Source organism: Nothoprocta perdicaria, unplaced genomic scaffold (assembly GCF_003342845.1).
Source record: "Nothoprocta perdicaria isolate Ctin4 unplaced genomic scaffold, notPer1 scaffold_23, whole genome shotgun sequence".
NCBI classification, from domain to species: Eukaryota; Metazoa; Chordata; class Aves; order Tinamiformes; family Tinamidae; genus Nothoprocta; species Nothoprocta perdicaria.
This window is the reverse complement of record NW_020455455.1, coordinates 6,243,771-6,262,091: the sequence shown is the minus strand read 5'-3', so window position 1 is coordinate 6,262,091 and position 18,321 is coordinate 6,243,771. Positions and strand designations below refer to the sequence as shown.

At 45.9% G+C, this 18,321-nt stretch overlaps 1 protein-coding gene across 2 annotated transcripts in view; it reads right to left on the bottom strand.

The window, feature by feature from the left end:
* Positions 1 to 18,321, bottom strand: part of KIAA1217 (KIAA1217 ortholog) — a 165,506-nt gene that overhangs the window by 4,381 nt on the left and 142,804 nt on the right. The window contains exons 11-17 of one of the 2 annotated variants that reach the window (XM_026039449.1): positions 15,194 to 15,324; positions 14,817 to 14,964; positions 12,889 to 13,378; positions 12,000 to 12,180; positions 6,494 to 6,648; positions 5,735 to 5,881; positions 2,525 to 2,644 (exon numbers count right to left, since the gene is read on the bottom strand). In XM_026039449.1, coding sequence (XP_025895234.1) covers positions 2,525 to 2,644; positions 5,735 to 5,881; positions 6,494 to 6,648; positions 12,000 to 12,180; positions 12,889 to 13,378; positions 14,817 to 14,964; positions 15,194 to 15,324 — 1,372 coding nt within the window. The remainder of the gene's footprint in view (positions 1 to 2,524; positions 2,645 to 5,734; positions 5,882 to 6,493; positions 6,649 to 11,999; positions 12,181 to 12,888; positions 13,379 to 14,816; positions 14,965 to 15,193; positions 15,325 to 18,321) is intronic. The other variant, XM_026039448.1, reaches the window with a different exon arrangement.

Below are 18,321 nucleotides of genomic sequence, written 5' to 3'. Positions count from 1 at the left end.
AAAAGCAGCAGATTCCCAGAGATGTAAAGTTAAGGGATCTTTTTTTTTTGCACCTGGAGATGCTATTAATTAACAGTAGGCTGGAAAAGAGGAATTTCTTTGTTTCACTTGTGGAACATCCCACACGTTGGGGAACCTGCGTGTGGTGCCACTTACGTGGGACACATCCCTGCCGCTGTGGCCAGCCGTGGGGAGGAGGGCGGGAGCGGAGCGACGCGCTGGGGCCTGCGGCCRGCGCGGAGGCCCTGCCTGCCCACAGGTCCGGGGCGGAGGGCAGTGCCTCGGCCTGACACCTCGGCCTGACGCCGAACGCCCCGGCAGGACACGCTGTATTGGCAGTAGCAGCAACACGTGCTGAGCAGCTGAGGTGGACGAGCGGCAGTGCAGCAGTGGACAGCCCAGTRTGGGGCTCGCTGGCCCTCAGTGGGAGCCCATGCGAGCTCGTGCACTGCCCATGCACAGGGTTTCTCACACGCAGTTTCTCTTGTGCTGTTCTCTTATATGCAAGTATTTTACACAGAAAAAAATCACACACTGTGAGAAGGAAGAAAGTCGTAGACCAGGTTTACAGATCAYCACTACCGAGGATGAGCCTTGTTGGCAGCAAGAAGGCCGCAGTGGGCAACAGAGTGAAACGCCGGGGCTGCTGCTCGTGCCAGGCCCGCGCTGGCTAAGCAGCTTCCCGCTCCGTGGCAGCGTTCCCACAGTTTGGCCACTGCATATGAAGGCACTTGTTGCCCTGAATATCCAGACTCTGTGACTCATTTCCCATTTCTGTAGTCTATTTTTTAGCAAGTAACACTTCCTATTGCAAGCAGCAGTGYAACATCTTCGCATTTCATTGCACAATATATCTCATTTTAGCAATGCTGCTTCTTGATAAAAAAAAAAGCAAAACCCCCCACTAATTCTCTATAAGCTTATTGTCACCATAAGGCTAATTATCTAAAGCCAGTAACCCACACTGTCATATCCGATGACAAAACACAGCTCATCACTCTCAATTTCCTGGAGTCTGTGTTATTCCAACTCCAATAAGCAGCAGTTTGTGACAATTACAGGGCAGCACCTATCAAAGAAGCACCTGTGCTACAGCACCTGCCTCAGGGGCTGACCCAGGCTCTGGTGCGACAACACGACCCTTGCAATCTGATGCTAGTAGCAGTCTGGATGAATATAGAGAGAGCCGTGTTATTTTTTCGCTCTAAAATATAGTCATCCTCTCAACAAGAAAGCAATTTCTTCCTTGTATCTTGGCCCAGTTGGGTGGTGTCAGCTTTGGACCAGAGCTGCTGCGTGGGCAGCCCCAAGCCCTTGTGCAYAATGTGCTCCCTGAGCGAAGCAGCTCTGTGGAAGGACTGTCACACCAGTAACACATCAGGCATCACCATTTAGGTGTCACAGTATATTTTACAACAACTGCATTGCCCTATGCAGACGTAGCTCGCTGTGGTCAGAACAACTGGGTTCTCCTCTGCCCTGGCTACCTAGGGAGGGCCACTGTCCCTTTCCCTCTGCCTCAGTTTCTGTTAAATGAGGCYACAATGCAACTTCTTCTGTAAAGAGCTTGTGGAGCTACGGCCTATGCTGTATTTACAGGTTGCAAACATGGTAGGAAAAAATGACCCGCAGAGCTGAAATGCTGGGCTGATTCGCTGTGTTCTCCCTGTCACCACAGCCCCACTTCACTGCAGAGGGGTGTTTGGCTGCCTGAGGAGCTGTCCCGCACGCACGGCCTCCCCTGAAACCGTAACGGTTCAATTCACCCTTCCTGGGCTCTCTCTGAAGAGCCTCTCTAGACGCCCTCCAAAGGGCAGAACCACGGGCCTGCTGTTCACGCTGCTCGCTCACTGTCACCGAGCCAGAGCAGTGTCAACAGCAGCTCCCGGCCAGACACARCGGGGAAATTCTGCCCCGACAACCTGCAGCCGGCCCCTGCCGCAGGGCGTCCCGCAGGAATCCCGTGCCTAAGGCTGAGGCTTTGGCCCATCTTGCAGAAAGAGGGACATTTTGGACCATCCACTTTGTCTCCCAGTAAAAAGAATGTGATTTCTGAATATCTAATAACTATTTTTGAATAAAAGGAAAACAGACAAAGCAAGACGAAACAAAAAATCTCCAAAGTGGCCCTTCATACTGAGAGGAATCACCGATTTGCCTCACGGAAGGAGAAGGGCTTAGCAGAGGTGCCTCCCCATTCCCCCACTGCCACACGAGCACTGAGAGGCTCGCTCAAGAGGCGGCAGCATCTCTAAGATGGAAACTTGATGGACCCTTCTATAACTTCTCATAATCTTCTTTGTGCAATCTTTATATAAGTATCACAGCCGGTTAGGCAACACGTACACCGATACAACGCTCCATCTACACGTTTCTGATCCTACTGGGATGAAAGGAAGAAAACCACTGGGCTGCAGTGGAGGAGGGATAGAGAGAACAGGGCAGGAGGTATTAGATTAGTTTTGAAACAAGGAAAGAAGGTTACGCCAGACCAGGTGGCACGTGAGCAAGCACCACTTGTTACCTTCTTTTCCTTGTGATGCATTAAAGTCCCAGGCCTTATGTCTTTAGCATGAGTATCGTTTCTGGACTGCTCAGCATGACTGTTTGAGTTTACATCCATAAAAGAGCACTTCTGGAAAGCCTAGGAAATAAATACTGCAAGTTATCAGGAGGCCGGGTAGCTTTTGCACAGAAACCTCTGGAAATGACCAACTACAAATACAGCATTTATTTTTTCACATCTCACCTGTATCTTTTAGAATCCCACAAAATAATGGAGGGTCGAAGCTATCAGCTAAGAGAAACAGGGATGCCCTCAATTTGCCATGGCTGTTCTGCAGTTCACAACTGATCTCCATGTCCCCTTCAGGGACACGAGCTTGATTACTGTTCTTATAGATGGGGAAACTGAGGTATGCAGAGGTGTTGTAAATTATCCTGACTTAACTAGGGAGCTCATGGCAGCTTTGGAAAACTTTGGCCTCAGGGTAGAACCAGTAGTTGGCTGATCCCCTCAAAATTCCCATTACACATCACTTGATCACACATCAATTAATGACTAAGTTTAAGATATCATATTTACAATAATCAAATCTCAAAGCTCTTCAGTCCACTTACTGCTCCCAAACATTTTTCTGTGTTTCCCTTATGCTTTCTGAGCTCCCTTCCTGGAGGGTATTGAGTGGTTTCCTAGTCCCCTGAATGGGGACAGGCACAGCTGAAATATCTTTTCCTTTCCTAACTGTTCTTGTCTGCCAAATGGCCTAAGCCCTGCCTGCAGGAAGGTGCTGAGAAAGGGGGAGCAGCTGGGCTTAGGCATTCAATTCAGGTCTTAGATGTATAATACCCTGCTGTCCACTGAGATCCCAAGTTCATCCTGTCTCATGGCACATCATATAGGAACTACATAACTCTACTCCCTATAAATAATCTATTATTAAAACTTCTGCCTTGGAGACTCGTATCTTAACTACAGCCTCACGTGTGCTCTGGATGGTGATAATGACCTCCGGGTTCCTCCTGCTCCAGAAAAAACTCAGCACGTGAGTTAGGCACCACCAAGCCCCAGAGCAGGGCTTTACAGAAAGGCTTTGCAGCCTTTTATCTTGTTCCCTTGGGTTTCCCCAGGGTTGACTCCTTGGGTTTCTCCTTGTTTTCCTTGAGCTTCTCTCTGCTGTATTATGGGTATAAGTTGAAACACAGGCAGTTCCATCTGCATGTGAGGAGGAACTTCTTTCCTGTGAGGGTGACAGAGCCCTGGCACAGGCTGCCCAGGGAGGCTGTGGAGTCTCCTTCTCTGGAGATCTTCCAAACCCRCCTGGCTGCCACCCTGTGCCCCATGTCCCTGCTGGAGCAGGGGGGTTGGACTAGATGATCTCTAGAGATCTCTTCCAACCTCAGCCACTCTGTGACTCTGTGAGGGAGCTGCTCCTGCGGCACCACACGCACCTCCGCACGCTGCAGCGTTTCGGTGGGCTCAGAGTAGGGAAACCTACTTCTTGCTGGCAGCTCTCCTGAAATGAAGAGCCTTAACTACAGATCAAAGTCAGGGCCTTTTTAAAAGATTGCACTCCTTGTATCTATTGCATGTTTATTAAAAATTAGAGAATCAATAATAATAACATAAAAAACAGTGCAAAAATCAGTGTGTGGCTTTTCTGCTAGTTCTCCACCACATCTTATATGTACAAATGTTCATAGGCCAGAGCAGATGGGACCTCTGGGAGTGTGAGAACAACCAGCCCCTCTGCTCCTACAATACATCCCCCAGGCTTTTACCCCTTTGTGGGACCAGCAACATATCTCTGAGATAAGGGTGTCACCCACAAAGGCATCATCAAAGGCCGTCAGATTTTAAGTGGTGAAGAAGCCACTATTTTCCTGAGTAATTTATCACCTTTGCTCTGAAATACCTCTAAAGCAGCCTTTAAATATGGTTTGCCTTGCTCAAGCAGCTCAAGCATCTGCTAGATGAAAAAGGCAATGGGCACTTTGCACGATGTTATGATTAGCTGCACAGTGCACACCACGATTACCTTGGCAGGGCGGTCTGTTCACTTCCAGACCTTCTGTACCAGCCTTTGCAAATAGAGCACGCATGGACACACAGACGTGGGCGCAGCAGACCCAGCCTGATCACACTGATCCCCAAACTAGAAATAAAATCACTCCGGTTCTCACATGAACACCTGAGGAGACTTTAACTTTGCAGTGCTGCCCTCGGAGCAGCAGCGAGTGTTGCTGCAGCTCCTGCTCCTTTCACAGACCTGCCCTTATGGTCTGGCCTGTGTTTGTTGCTCTCCATGAGGACCTTGCCTTTCAGTGAATTCAAGTGTATTATGACCATTAACTGATTGCTATCATCTCTCTGCTCTCATCGTTCATCATTTAAGATTTAAGCTGATTTAAGCAGTAAGGAGTTTAAATGTACTTCTAAGCCACTGATCAAAACACAGGGTGGCACAGACATGGCTGATCCCTCTGGGACCTGAGTGCCCACACCTGCAGCACTGACAGCACTTTCAGAGCCCTCAGTCGTCTCGTGGGTATTTTTGCAGACTTGGTGGCGGCAGATTTTAACCAGAATGTCAGATATTTGATCAAACATCTTTCAGAAAAAACACACAGGTGCAATCTCCTCCATGCAGTCTAACCTGTTACCTGACCAGAGCRCTGTTTCCCTTGACAGATCTATTTTCCATCACGTTGTGTTGACCGACATGGCTCCATTTGTCTGTCTTTGGTTCTTTGGTGACTGAACATGAGGGCAGCAGTGGTGCCTGTGCTGCTGGGCACWGGCTGGGCACGTGAGGGAGCACAGCAGCTCCTGGGCCACGGCCAGAGCAGCACATCAGCCACGTGAGTGCCAATGCTGCAACATCAAGTGCTCCAGGAAACACGAAAACTGGGCTGTGGAGCAGAGCAGGGGAGCACAGCCTGACAGAAACARTCTCCCTGATCTCTGCTCCCATCCCTAACAGCAGTGACAAGGAACACAAGGCCACAGAAGTGACCACAGCAAACAGATATTCCCTGCAGTCCCACCCACAGGTGTGCCTGGAAGGATTCACCTATGGTAATGCCAGTATCCTGGAACACTCTCATCTCTTGGAAAAAGTGGATGTTATTTACGTAACGTGGCACCATGCAGGGTAATGAATGAGGAGCAGATGAGACCGGCAGAGCTATCTTCCTTCATATCCTGGGCTAGAGGTGAAGATGAAGGGCCTACCTGTAGTTCTGCCATTATTTTATCTCCTTCTTCTTCATCTTCGTCTTTTGCAGAGGATGCTGCAGCAAGCCCYGCGCTCCGAGACACGGCCTGATCCTCCTTAGGGGCTTTGGACTGTGCTGTTTGCCCAGTGTCCTCACTGCATTCCTAGAAGGGGATGAGAAGTTCAGACAGCCAATACAGCCGAGCCCCCTGATGCAAAGCAAACACAGCAACTTCAACCCCACTGCAATTCCCCTGGTGTAAAGGTCCTCTCCTAAATGCTCTGATCTAGAAGACTGTTATTTCATCAGTTCAAAAGAAACCAATCTTGATGATGTGATTGCATATATATGCAATAAAGAGCTTTTAAAGGGCCAGGCCTCCCTCCCCTTCTTGCAAGGAATAGAACACACTGGGAAGGGAAGCCCAAAGAGAATCACTGACAATATTTCTGTGAACTCTCTCAGTTCTGAGCTGATCTTCCCCAACCGTATGAGGTGCTCTTTTTATTTCTAACGTTCTTACTGCTCTGGATGAAAGTGGTTGTGACTTGCCCTCTGCATCGTTAGGAGCTCAGGGATGCAAGGTTAAGACTTCTGCAAACACAACTGATCAAACTTGACTGGCACTTTTGCCCCAAGAGCAGCATTTCCTGGCAAGTGGTTTCAGTAGCTCTCCAGGACACAGCCCTGTCTCAACTTATCTTGTGGTTTACAGACAAGCCCACGTCTGGGAATTCAGCAGCAGTCTGATTGCTTAGAGTTTGAATCATCAAACCTTGACAGCAGCTGCCTCTTTCCTGACGGCGTAGATGACGTCTCCCGATCTCGCTGTGGTTAGGCCAGACCCTGGCAGGTAACTGCGCCGCGGCGGCGGAGGCGGCGGGGACTTGGTCAGCTTGTCGCTCCCCTCTTCTGCATCATGAAGCTCTTCTGCAAGAGAACAGGGCAACACAATGTGACCATCCCTAGAGCAAAGGAGGGAAAGAAGCGTTTGCACCCCTGCACAAGCTGGAGAGAAAGACAATATTGTCTCTAAAGGTCCTGCTGCTCAGCATGCTGCTATCAGAAACACGTTTGGCGTTCAAGTGGACCTGCCTCCAATGAACACAAGCAGCTCTGTGTTTGCACAGTGAGTCAGGTCACTTCACCTAGAAATTTGCCACGAAGCTGCTGCCTGCCATGTCACTGTGCCTGGGATTTCAGCCTTGTGTGTAGAAGCATGAGAGCTCAGCACGCTTCTGGGAACCATAACTTCCAAGCAAGGGACAGGTTCAGCTGAGTGCCTTGCTACAGAGCAGACTTGTATCCTCCGTTGAAAATGGGCCCAGCGATGCAAGCACCAGCAAGAACCAAACCTGGAGCCTTCCTGCTGTGCTCAGCACCTCTGGCCACTGGGCAGGGCAGGGAGCGCCTGGGGCAATTGCACTTGTTGCTCCTCACAGACAGAATTTATTCTGACTTACTTACTTCCARCTCTCTCAGGAATTTACCATTTCCCCTTTGAATTATAACACAGTGACTCTGTGCAGTTTCCTAACCCATAATGACTGAAACACCTCACCCAGCAGCAGAGCAGCATCAGCCCTTGCTTTCTGAAGGGTGTCTTCCCAGAGACCGGTTGCTCAGACTGGCATTCCCCCTCTGGCCACAACTGCTTGCCCATGCAGTTCCCACCTCCTCTTCCTCATCATCTCCAGTCTGTATTTTTTTCCAGAATCAGCATTATCCTGCTGAAATACCCACTTCCCACTATGTGTTTCTGGTCATAGACCGAGCACCATACATGGCAACAGCCACTGTTTTCACACTTTTCTTTACACTGTTTATTTTCCAGAGTGACTGAATGATCCTGATGCAACTACTAAGCATGTTACATAAACAGCTGGAATAAATATAACTCCAAATTAAAAAAACTGCTTTGAGGATTACCCAGCTGTTTAGGGTTAAGAGGGAGCACTCCCTCTGGGCAAGCTATTGCATAACTTKCACATCTGGGGCTGTGACAGTGTCCTCTGTGCACTGCACAGCCACTGTCAGAAACAGCACCAGGGCTGGACACAGGCTTGGTCTGACCCAGCCTCATCTTTATTCCCTCGTTAGCTCAAATGTTCTTCAAAGCTGCTTAAGCTTAAAGAAATGCTCCCTTGTATTACACCCCACCCCGGTTATCTAGTAATTGCAGGATTGCAACAGGAATAATTTCCAGATACRCTTTACATTGCACCCCATCTTTTGTCAACACACACCACCGAGTTCTTTGTGACCCCCATGTACTTCTCCCAGGGCAAGGTAAGATTTGCTCTGATCTCCTGCCAGAAAATCAAACTCGATCCCTAAGATGGTGTTTAGCAGGTTATGACGTGCGGTGTCCGCAAATCCCTGCCCCTTCAGGGGTCTCGTCAACCCCTCAACACGAAACTGGAGGCAGGTCTGGCTGCAAGAACCCCAAATCTTTCCTTGCACTCACAAGGGACAAGGCTGGACACGTGACACAGGCAGCAAGAGGGAAGATTGATTTCTACCATCTCTCGTATTTGTGAGAAACCCCCTCACCTCTGTCTTCAGAGTGGGAAATGAAAGGGAGAAATCGAGTTAACAGAAATGGTCAGGGAGTGTGGCAGGTGCACAATGCTGCTCTCATTCCCCCGCTGGGGTTCCCGAGGAGGAGCTGCAACAGGCTGCAACAGGCTTTGCTCACAGGCAACACCACGACGACGTGGCAAGACACAGCGCTCGCGAGCTGGGTTTCTATCCTCCCTGCTAAACATTTTTATTTCCCTAGTCCAAAGGGATTGGTGTGGAAGAACCTTTGGAGGAAAATCTCAGATGAAAAGGCTTTGCTCTAATATTTTCTTCCTTGGCTGAGCAATTCCAGCATGTTTGAGGAGACAGAACCAAATGGAAATGTACAATTCACTGGGGCGGAGCCCAGGGTCGTGATTAAACTTGCTGCCTTACAAAACCTTCTCTGGTGCCAAGGGGCTTGGCACTTGTGTAAATAAGATCTTCAACAGCAGATCAGAAAATCTCCAGCTCTTCTACTGAACTGAAGTGCTCCCCACCAGGTGGAGCCAGACTGGACTCTAATACCCTAGTCATATAGCTTTATATTTGCACAAAAAAGATCCAGAATGTCTTAAAAATATACGCAAATATATGTGAATATGTAAAAAATATATGTAAATATGTAAAAATACATGTAAATAGTTACGTCTTCCTTGAGGAAGCATTTGTATTCAGGCAAGCAAACTGTCTTTACTGGAAGCTACTGGTAACTCAGTACTTGCAAAAATCAGGACATTGCACACGCAAAGGTACAAAGAGAGATGAAGGAGCCCAATTTCTAGCACTTTTTTTAGGGATATTCCTCATATTTTTCCCTGAATAATCTTGATAACAAAGATGAGCTATAGTCAGGAGATGAAACAAGTATTCATAGAATCATGTGCAAAACTGCACAAAGTAATTTGTTTCTCAGAAAGTCATTTCAGACACATAGTCAGATTCTGTATGGAGACCAGCTACAATAACATATACTGTCACTATATATGAGCTCTGTAGCAAAGCCAGCAAAGGACTCCCCAAACTTATGGCCCAAATGTCCTCTGCAGTGCAGGGTAGGTGGGGTGGTCTCTTCCCATATGTTTCTCAGTTTACAACAAAGGCTGTAGTGTGTTGAAATTTCCTTCTTGAGCTGCAGAAGATTTAGGTGACATGCGAGATATTTAATCAGGTATTAAGGAAAAGCTCTGCTATTCCCTCAACTTATTTATGTAACTATTATAGGATTCATTATGCAGAACAGAAGGCAAATGTCTCGATCTCATCAAATTTCTCCCTAAATCTGCTGGCTACAAACTGTGCAAAATTGTATTCTGGAAATGGATTAGTTAACTATGCAAGTTACCAAAGKTCTTCTCTATTGCTGTGCTCCGCACCAAGATGTTGTCACAGCTCACTGCACCCATGTGCTATTTATTTTCCCTGACGTTTTCTATTCATGCCACACATTATCCGAGTTAATTTCGTTAATAGCCAGTAACCTCACTCAACGGTGCCAGAATYCTAAAATTATTTTGCAGAGTTCAAAATCTGTATTAAATCTGTATGTCAATAAACATCCAAGCAGCACTAACTGGTCAGTGCTAAAGATATGGCCAGAACAAAATCCTGGGGATAGAAACAGCCCTCCCAGATGCTATTCACATTTATGTAAACAGGCCACAAGGCATCACGAATTTATGGAGCTTGCTGCCATGGGAGGCTGGGCAAGCAAGTGGTGGCAGGAGGTTCAGAATGAGAAGTCGTGGACAGCAAGGCCATAGCAGATAAGGAGAGCAGCAGGCTGGGGTAGTCACTCAACATCTCGTGTCCAAGAGCTGGGCCAGTACTAACAGACTGCAGAAAGTGGCCAGATGCCTTTGCTGCCTCCACCAGTATCTTCTCTGCCTTGGTCAGAGAGAGGGCACTAACTTGGGTGGACAATTGCTCCGACCAAACAGGGATTTTCTCATGCTCCTATATTCTTAGGTATCTGCCTAAGAGTTTTGCAAGTGTCTCATGTCTAGCTCAAGAGGTAAATCCAGGGTTTGGATGAGAGGGCTTCCTTTCCCCTTGAACTCTGAAGAGGGACAGACATGGGTTTGCATGTTGAATTGTGAAAAAATATAGGMTGGAAAAGAGACCCCATCCTCCTGCTGCCATGAAGCATGCTCGGCTCTGTCTCTTGTTCTTCATCAGTGCTGGTGCAACCTGTTTTCTCCTACGATGGACATCTTCTCTCTTCCTCAGACAGCCTTCTTCAATGCCTCCAATTTCCTTACTGTTAGGAAGCTTTTCCTAAAACCTAACCTGAATCTTCCTGGTWGCAATTTAAAATTTCTTCTAGTCCTTATCCACCAGACCCATAAAGCAGATTTACTCCTTCCTTTCTAAGCAGATATTTATGTAGTTAAAAACTATTTGCCTAGTCCTTCCTCCACTTTCTTTTCCTCATGCCAAACAAAACCCATCCTTTCTTCTTTTCTTTCTTTCCCTCCTTCCCTTTATAGAAATCATGTTTTCTCTAGAGCTGTGGTTATTATCACTGATGTCCTTTTGACTCCATTCAGTTTGCTCAGTTTTCTTTAAGGTATCAGACACTGAGATTGAGGATTTCTGTGCAAGAGCTCACCAGTGCTGAGCAGAACAGATTACTTCATGTGTCCTGCAGATATTTCTTAGATATTTCTGTTTAGTCACCCCACTACAATGTTTGCTCTTTTTTGCTCTGTCACACTCTGACCATGCTCAGCTTGAAACTCAGGGCACCTATAGCAAACAGCAGGCAGCCAGAATCCTTACAGCAAAAGCCATTCCTCCATATCTACCCACTCCCCCCAAAAACTGCAGTTATACAGAATTACAGGGCTTTTGTGGACCCCTGAGCGTCTAATCCAAAGCCCTGGTTCTATCTCTAACTATGAAGTTAACAAGAGCAGAAAGATGAAACAGTCTAATTTTTAACTTAATGCGAGTTCAAGCTACTCCTGCATCATGCCCGGAGACTGTCTGAGCAGCCTTTGGGAAAGCAACATAACATTGCTTAAAGGTTTGAAGTGGCAGAGAACCTAGTATGTTCACAACTAAAATTGCTTCAGCGATTAGYTACCCTGAACGCTGGAATTCGATATCTGATTTTTCATCTGGCTTTTTCTAGCTTCAGCTTCCAACTGCTGCAACTCGCTGGGACTTGCTTTGTGAAACTGGAAGGCTTCCCACCCTCAGAAACCTCAGGCACGTCTTGATCTTCCTTTGATAACATGTACGTCTATAAGAAGAGTTTTTAAGTTTCTGATGGCAAGACCATTCATCTTGTGCTCAACTCCTTGTGGTTCTTTTCCAGAGCTCTCTGTAATGCTAAACCTTTAAAGGGAAAGCTGGACATTCCCCACTAGATAAAGATACAGTGTASTAACATATAGATACTCCCAGCTCTGCCAAAACCAAGGTGTATTCTTGCTCTCCTCTGTTCAAGGTGTGTTTCTCTCCAGAGAATAAACTCTGGATTTCAGCACCTGGGATTCAYGTCAGTTGTTACCCTCAGTGCTGCCTGCGAGATCAGTGCTTTGGACATACAATCCTGTGTCCTGTCGGCAGGGCCTGTCTTCTTTCTCAGAGATGTTCTCATAGGTAGGATCAAGAATATAGAAATCTGTAAACTGAAACCATTTCATTAAATAGAAAAAAAAACCCCTCTCCTTTGCAGATAAGCAACTCCTTACATGGCACCATTTCCTTACCCGAGACTTCTAGCTTTTCCACTGGATCTCCTTTTGTCACAGTGACTGTCTGGGGAGGCATCTCCAGGTTAGGAATTGACTTCATTATATTGGCCTGGGCTTCTTCCAAGAGCTTCTCAAACTCCTTTCCATTATAGTGATCAAGGTTCTGTCGTTTCTCCTCCCATTTCTTTTCTGCTTTCTAGACAAAAACAGTAGAGCTTCTGTTTATCTTTCTGATTTCTGTGTGATCATTCACTTTTAAAAATCTGTGTAAAAACATTATGGGTCATTGTGGAGAGAATCTTTCAGTCRCAGTCAGCCATCAAAAGGAATATATTAATGCTCTAATTGTATATTTATTCCTGCCTCTATATAGCACAACCACAAACCAAACCGAAAATGCCTGCTGCTCACTAAAGGCACAAAGGCAAAATTTAAATCAAAGTCACTGACTTACTATATTGCACTGATGATTAAAGTGCATTTCTGTAATAAAGCATGTGAGTTCAGCTGTGGGTTTGGTGGATATCTCTGTGTGAGATCACTGAACCTTCCTACTCTCATTTTTACCTCTACAGAAAGAGGGACAGGGAGAATTACAGAGATTGAAATCCACCCACGTAAGGGCTATCAAACAATACTTAAACAACGTGTTATTGTTTAAAAACAGGCCAATTTTAAAAAAAATCATTTCTTTTATAAAAGTTAAACACACACAATGACTCATTTTGGTTACATGTTAATACACTGTCACATCTAAGCCTGAGGGCCCTTGCAGAAGTGCTTTGTGAAATTCGGGATCAAGCACAGAAATGTTGCTTTGGAAAATCCCGCCTTCCTTCTCAGGAGTGAGACAGGGAGCTTGGACCAAAAGAGCAGGCAACTGGTTGAGGAGAACAGCCCGTACCTCGATGGATACGGCTCTGTTTCTGGTACTCGCACTGTGAATCTCCTCGATGAAAAGGCTCTGCATGGTGGCACCATTGACAGAGACGTGCGGGGCTGAGGTGGCCTGGGTGGCCTGGCTTCCTGCTGCTGGCTCCAGCGGGGAGGCTGTGGAGTGGCTGCTTCCTGCTGGGCCTTCACCMGGGCTGGCTGGGGAAGGAGAATCCTGGCTGTGGTTGACCAAGGCTGATGAGTGCTGTGACTGATGGATGACAACAGGAGAGCTCTGCACGTGATGGACCGTCATGTTGGAGAAGGGGACGACTTCTGACTTGACTGATGACACTTGGGACTCGGCTGCAATTGCTGTGAGGTTTGGCTGCGTGTGCCCCGGGCTGTGCTTGAGCTCCTCCTGGTTCTTCAGAGCTTCAGTTGTGGTGGCCTTCTCCATGGTGGAGTATTGCACAGCTTGGGAGGGATCCACACCCCTCAGCAGTCCGTCTGTGACATGCCTGCCCAGTCAAATGGGACACAACATCAGAGCACAACGTTAGCACACAGGTCAGTCACAAGCAATGCTTAACAACGAGGAGCCCTCCCTAAGTTTTGCAAGGGAAAAACACCTACATCAGATATATCAAAATGGTGTTTTTTTCCTGAGGCACCCACTGGGGTGATTTTATAGCTTCCTCTCAAGCCAGGGATTCAGATTTTTAAACAGTACACTCTAACTTAGTTCTTTTTGCCTTTTAAAATGTTTACAAAGCCTCAGAGATTTACCTGTAATTTAGACAGGATTGATTTTAGAGGCAGAACAGAAATCAATTGCTGTTTTTTTTTTTTTTTTTTTCCACACGATAAACAAGAGATTCCTGTATTATCAGCACGGAAACTGATAGTCATACAGGACCTGAGGTAGCAGTTTAGAAAGTTGCCAGAACAAAATGTCAAAGGATGCTTCAGGAAGGTCTTGTCTGTCAAGAGTTTGGGGCAGAATGAGCCCCAAATTCCTGACCATTAGCTGTTAGATGGCTGAGCTTCAACATTCATATATGCATCAAATGTTCAATCAATTTCTCCTTTATTCAAACATCTGTAACAAGATCTGTTACATAAAGTGTTTTGCTCCTTTGCTAATAGTGACAAAACCATTTACATGGATCCAGGAGATAGGGGAAGACTGACAACCATAACTTCCTTAAAATAATGGCAGTAACAGTACACTTATGGCTTTAATTTTACTGTAATTTAAGTAAAATTGGGAACAACCACCACCCTTGAGAGTCTGGCCTGATTCAATCAGAGTATTCAAGAGGAATTAAACACAATAATGGCCTCATAGGAATCAGCGTCTGTTTCTTGCCTTTATATTAAATACACCTAAACAGTGACACTTAAGGTGCACAACTTTTATGACGTACTTCAGCTTTAGAGAAAGTATCTTATCTGCAAAGAACAGAATAGACGATTCATGTGAATTCACAAGAATTTTGAAAAATATTTGTTATTCCTTCCAAAACCTAGGCTTTTGAATTCTAGGTTATCTGTATCCACTCAGAAACCTTTCCTATGTTATTTTGTATATTTTTGGGGACGCACTTTTCAGTGTCTGATAATCTCTCTATTAATCTATATTACTGTAAATGACTGCAATTAAGTGGCATTCAGTTATCCCCCAAATTGGGAAGTATTCCGAATGAGCTGGATTCAGTCACAGCATCTAGACAACCCAGGCTGCTGGTCACAGCAGAACAACCACACAGGATCACAGGAAAGATTAATCCGATCTCCCTTCAGAAGATTAATCCCATCTCCCTTCAGATGGCTCTGCCAAGAATTTATATAATAATGAAAACATGTTTGTGTTTCTCAAAACCACTTGACTCTGGGGAGACCGAGAGAACCCAAAGCCAGGCCTGCTGCAGGAAAGTGTTTAGGAAACAGATTCACCTCCTGAGCATGGTGAGGACGTCGGTCATGGTGCGCACCCGCTTCAGCAAGCTGTCCAGCTTGTGGGGTTCTTCCTTGAGGAACCTCACGGCCTCCACCTCGATGCGCAGGATCGCGCGCATTTTGTTCTGCAACGTTGGGAACTCTCCTGCAAAGACAACAACCGTGGAGCTCCAGAGGAAAAGGTRAAAGTCTCAGGGAGAAACAAACCGGCAAGGGGGTGAATGTTAAATAACTATCTGCCTCTTTCCAGGGGCTTGCTCCCATAATCCTGATTTTAAATATCTTTGGAAAATTGATGTCCTCAGCTCAAAAGCAAAACTCTTCTTGCAGTGGTTAAAAAAGAAAAACTGCAAGGACAAAGGAAAAGTACCCACCTTTGAGGGTGGCAACAGCTTCCCCCACTTGACGCAAAAGAAAGGCTCCATCTTCAACATCTTTCAGCGTGACTGTCTTGCCGGTGGCTGCAGAGTCCTTCTTCAGCTCTTCGACAAATCCCTCCAGCTCACTGGTAAAACAGAATGGTGGAAAGGAGGAACTTTCTCTTTATAATCAAATAAATGGGAAAAATGAACTAAACAAAAGCAGAAATCTCACTTGTGGCACCTCTGAAACTGCTATCACGGGGTGAAAAGAATGGGTAGGCCAGGGGGATGTGAGGATGCCAGACGTGCCCCCAGGAGAGGGCCCAGGCAGCTGCTCCGAGGAGCTGATTTCCTGGATGTGCCACAGATGTATGCAACCCCTTGGAACCCACTGGCACCCACTGGAACACACTGGCACCCACTGGAACACACTGGCACCCACTGGAACACACTGGCCTCGGGGTAGCTGGGCTGCAAGAGGCACCTGGGGCGGTAACGAACGTCCAAGAGCCAAGAAGTGGGTATCCACGGTGCCCTGCTCAGCACTGCTGCATACCTTGCATTTTCTCACTGTTGGTGACACATAAAAGGGGTGACAGACCAAAAGGTGGCACTTAATGCCCCCTTGAGGCAACCCTGGTTTTTTGGCTGCTCTTGACTCCTTCTGGACTCTAGAACGAATCGCTACAGATATTTCCCCCAACGGTGCTGCCCCTCAGGCCCCGTTTAGTGCTTTCAACACCCTTTCTAATACCTTTTCTAATGTTTTAACCTTCATCACAGAATTTTTCAGAATCCTCCAGCCCCATTTACTTGATCTTTGGTGGGACAGGGTCCACGTGCTTCCATTTAGGGATGAAATGAAATTGCTTTAGCTAAACCTTCCATATGGGAGCATATCTCAAAAATCCTAGAAGTGCATTATGCCAAACAGAACAAATATTGCAATGAATACCTCAGAATAACCATTCCTTGAATATTTGTTCCAAAAGAAATCTGCCTCTGCTACAATATTTACTTCACAATTTACTAAGAGGAATATTCTGCAAATCAACATTAGAAAGTCAGTTGAACAAAAATAAGAATGCAGAAGTATTCCTGGTACATGTGCAAATAGAAATCATATCAGACCTTGAATACCAAATGCATGCACCAAGAGTTCGGTCCTTGTCCAAAGGCTAGGAAGATAGAATTATAAAATAATTTTGCACTGAGAATTTTAAGTTGCTTCCCAATTGACCATAAATAGAAGCAAAGATAAATGACTATGCCCCTAGTTTAGGAGCCTTCCTCCCAGAGACTTGAGAAGTCTTGAGAAAGTCTGTGAGACTCCCAGTTCCCATTGCACTTGTAAGAAACTATCCAAGGGACCACACGATGGCAGCAAGGGAACGTTACTTGGGCTAATTCCCCAATCAAAGAGGCTGCTTTAATACGAGTATCTGCTATCCCTGTGTCTGTCCTTGCAGTTTAGGAGGACATAGATAGATGTAACCTAGAAAGAAGCCCAGGAAGAAGTCCTTTTTCCATCCCCTCCCTGCCATGCCAGGCTCCTGCGTGATGAGTGACTATCCCTCTCCAGCCCATGTCCTGSCAGGAGTGCTCAGGAGCAGGAAGAAAAGCAGTTTCTCAGATATCCTCATCTCCAAGGAACACAAAGGTTAAGGGAGAGCCCAGCATAGAATCAAGGGTGGAAAGAAGAGACAGGAACAAAGGCCAATAATGTGAGAATGTTTTGGTAAGTTTATGATATYGCCATAAATACCGGGATAAAGTAGAGACTTCCAGCCAGCAGACAGTGTTGTCTGTCTTTCTCTTTTGTTCCTTCAGCAGATGAGGAAGGGGGTAACTAGAAGCCTTTGATTCCACACAGTGATGCTATCAAACCAGACAGCTGATGCTGAAATTGCTCAGGGGATACCATATTTTACTGCCTCCTGTTGCTAACCACAAGAGAAGAGGAACTTCAGACCTCAGGACCCAAAGATTTCCACAGATCCAGCTGTTTCCAGCATTTCCTTTTTGTAACTGAGGAAACAACACAGCTTTAAAGCCTGGAATAAGCAAACTTAATTAACAGGACACTCACTTTTGTGCAGGTTTAGGAAGATAATGYGTGACAAATGGATTTTTGCATCTATGTTTACCACAGAGGAGCTGAGGCGAACTCTTGTGCTTTTTCTTTAGACAAAAAGCATCAGAGGATCCATCTCAGATCGCACTATCAGTAAAACAAGTTACAAAACAAACTGACAAAATTAATAGCAACAAATCACCGGGACCAGATGGCATTTACCCTGGAGTTCAAAAGCAACTCAAGGATGAAACGACTGAACTACTAATATTAAGTATCCAACTTCTGGATTTAAATTGTTTTGGCACCAGTGCAGCAGAAAAGCTCACAGATGATACAAATATGTATTTTTTAAGGGGTAGAGCTACCCCTCTACAGCTACAGTTCAGGGAACTGCAGGCTAGTGGGTAATTGGCATAACTGGTAGATACTGTATTAATGAACAGTATTAATAGACACATGGATAAATGTGCTGTACTGGGGAGAAAGTACAGCAGGAGAACAAAAAAAAGGCAAGTCTCGAATAAACAAGGTCCTTTGAAAGGGCCAACAAGAGTGTGGGGGCAAGATAGAGGCTTCCAGCAAGGTACCTGAGCAAAGGTTTTAAAGAAAGAAGTTGCCATGGGACAAGAGAGAAAATTCTCTGATGGATAAAGTACCAGAAGTAAAGGGAGGGGATAAATGGACGGCTTGCTCCATGAGGAGGGTTTGCTGGCGGGTTCCACGGGGATCTGTACCAGGATTGGTGCTTTTTAACATATCATAAATAATTCAGAAGAGAGGATGAATAGAGGAGTGAAAAAAATCTCCAAAGGTTATTAAATTATTCAAGAGAATGAAAATGAAAGCAGAATGCAGAGCACTGCACACAGACCATCTGATAGTAATGGACCGGGAAAAAAATTAGAGATTAAATTCACTGCTAAGAAATGTAAAACAATGCTCAGGAGATATGGAAAAAAAAGCAAAGGGAAACCAACAACCACGTCAGAACCTTGTTTTCCTACCCAGTAATAAACTTTGAACATAATACTAGCACTTGTGAACGGGATCTTGGCTTGGTAAT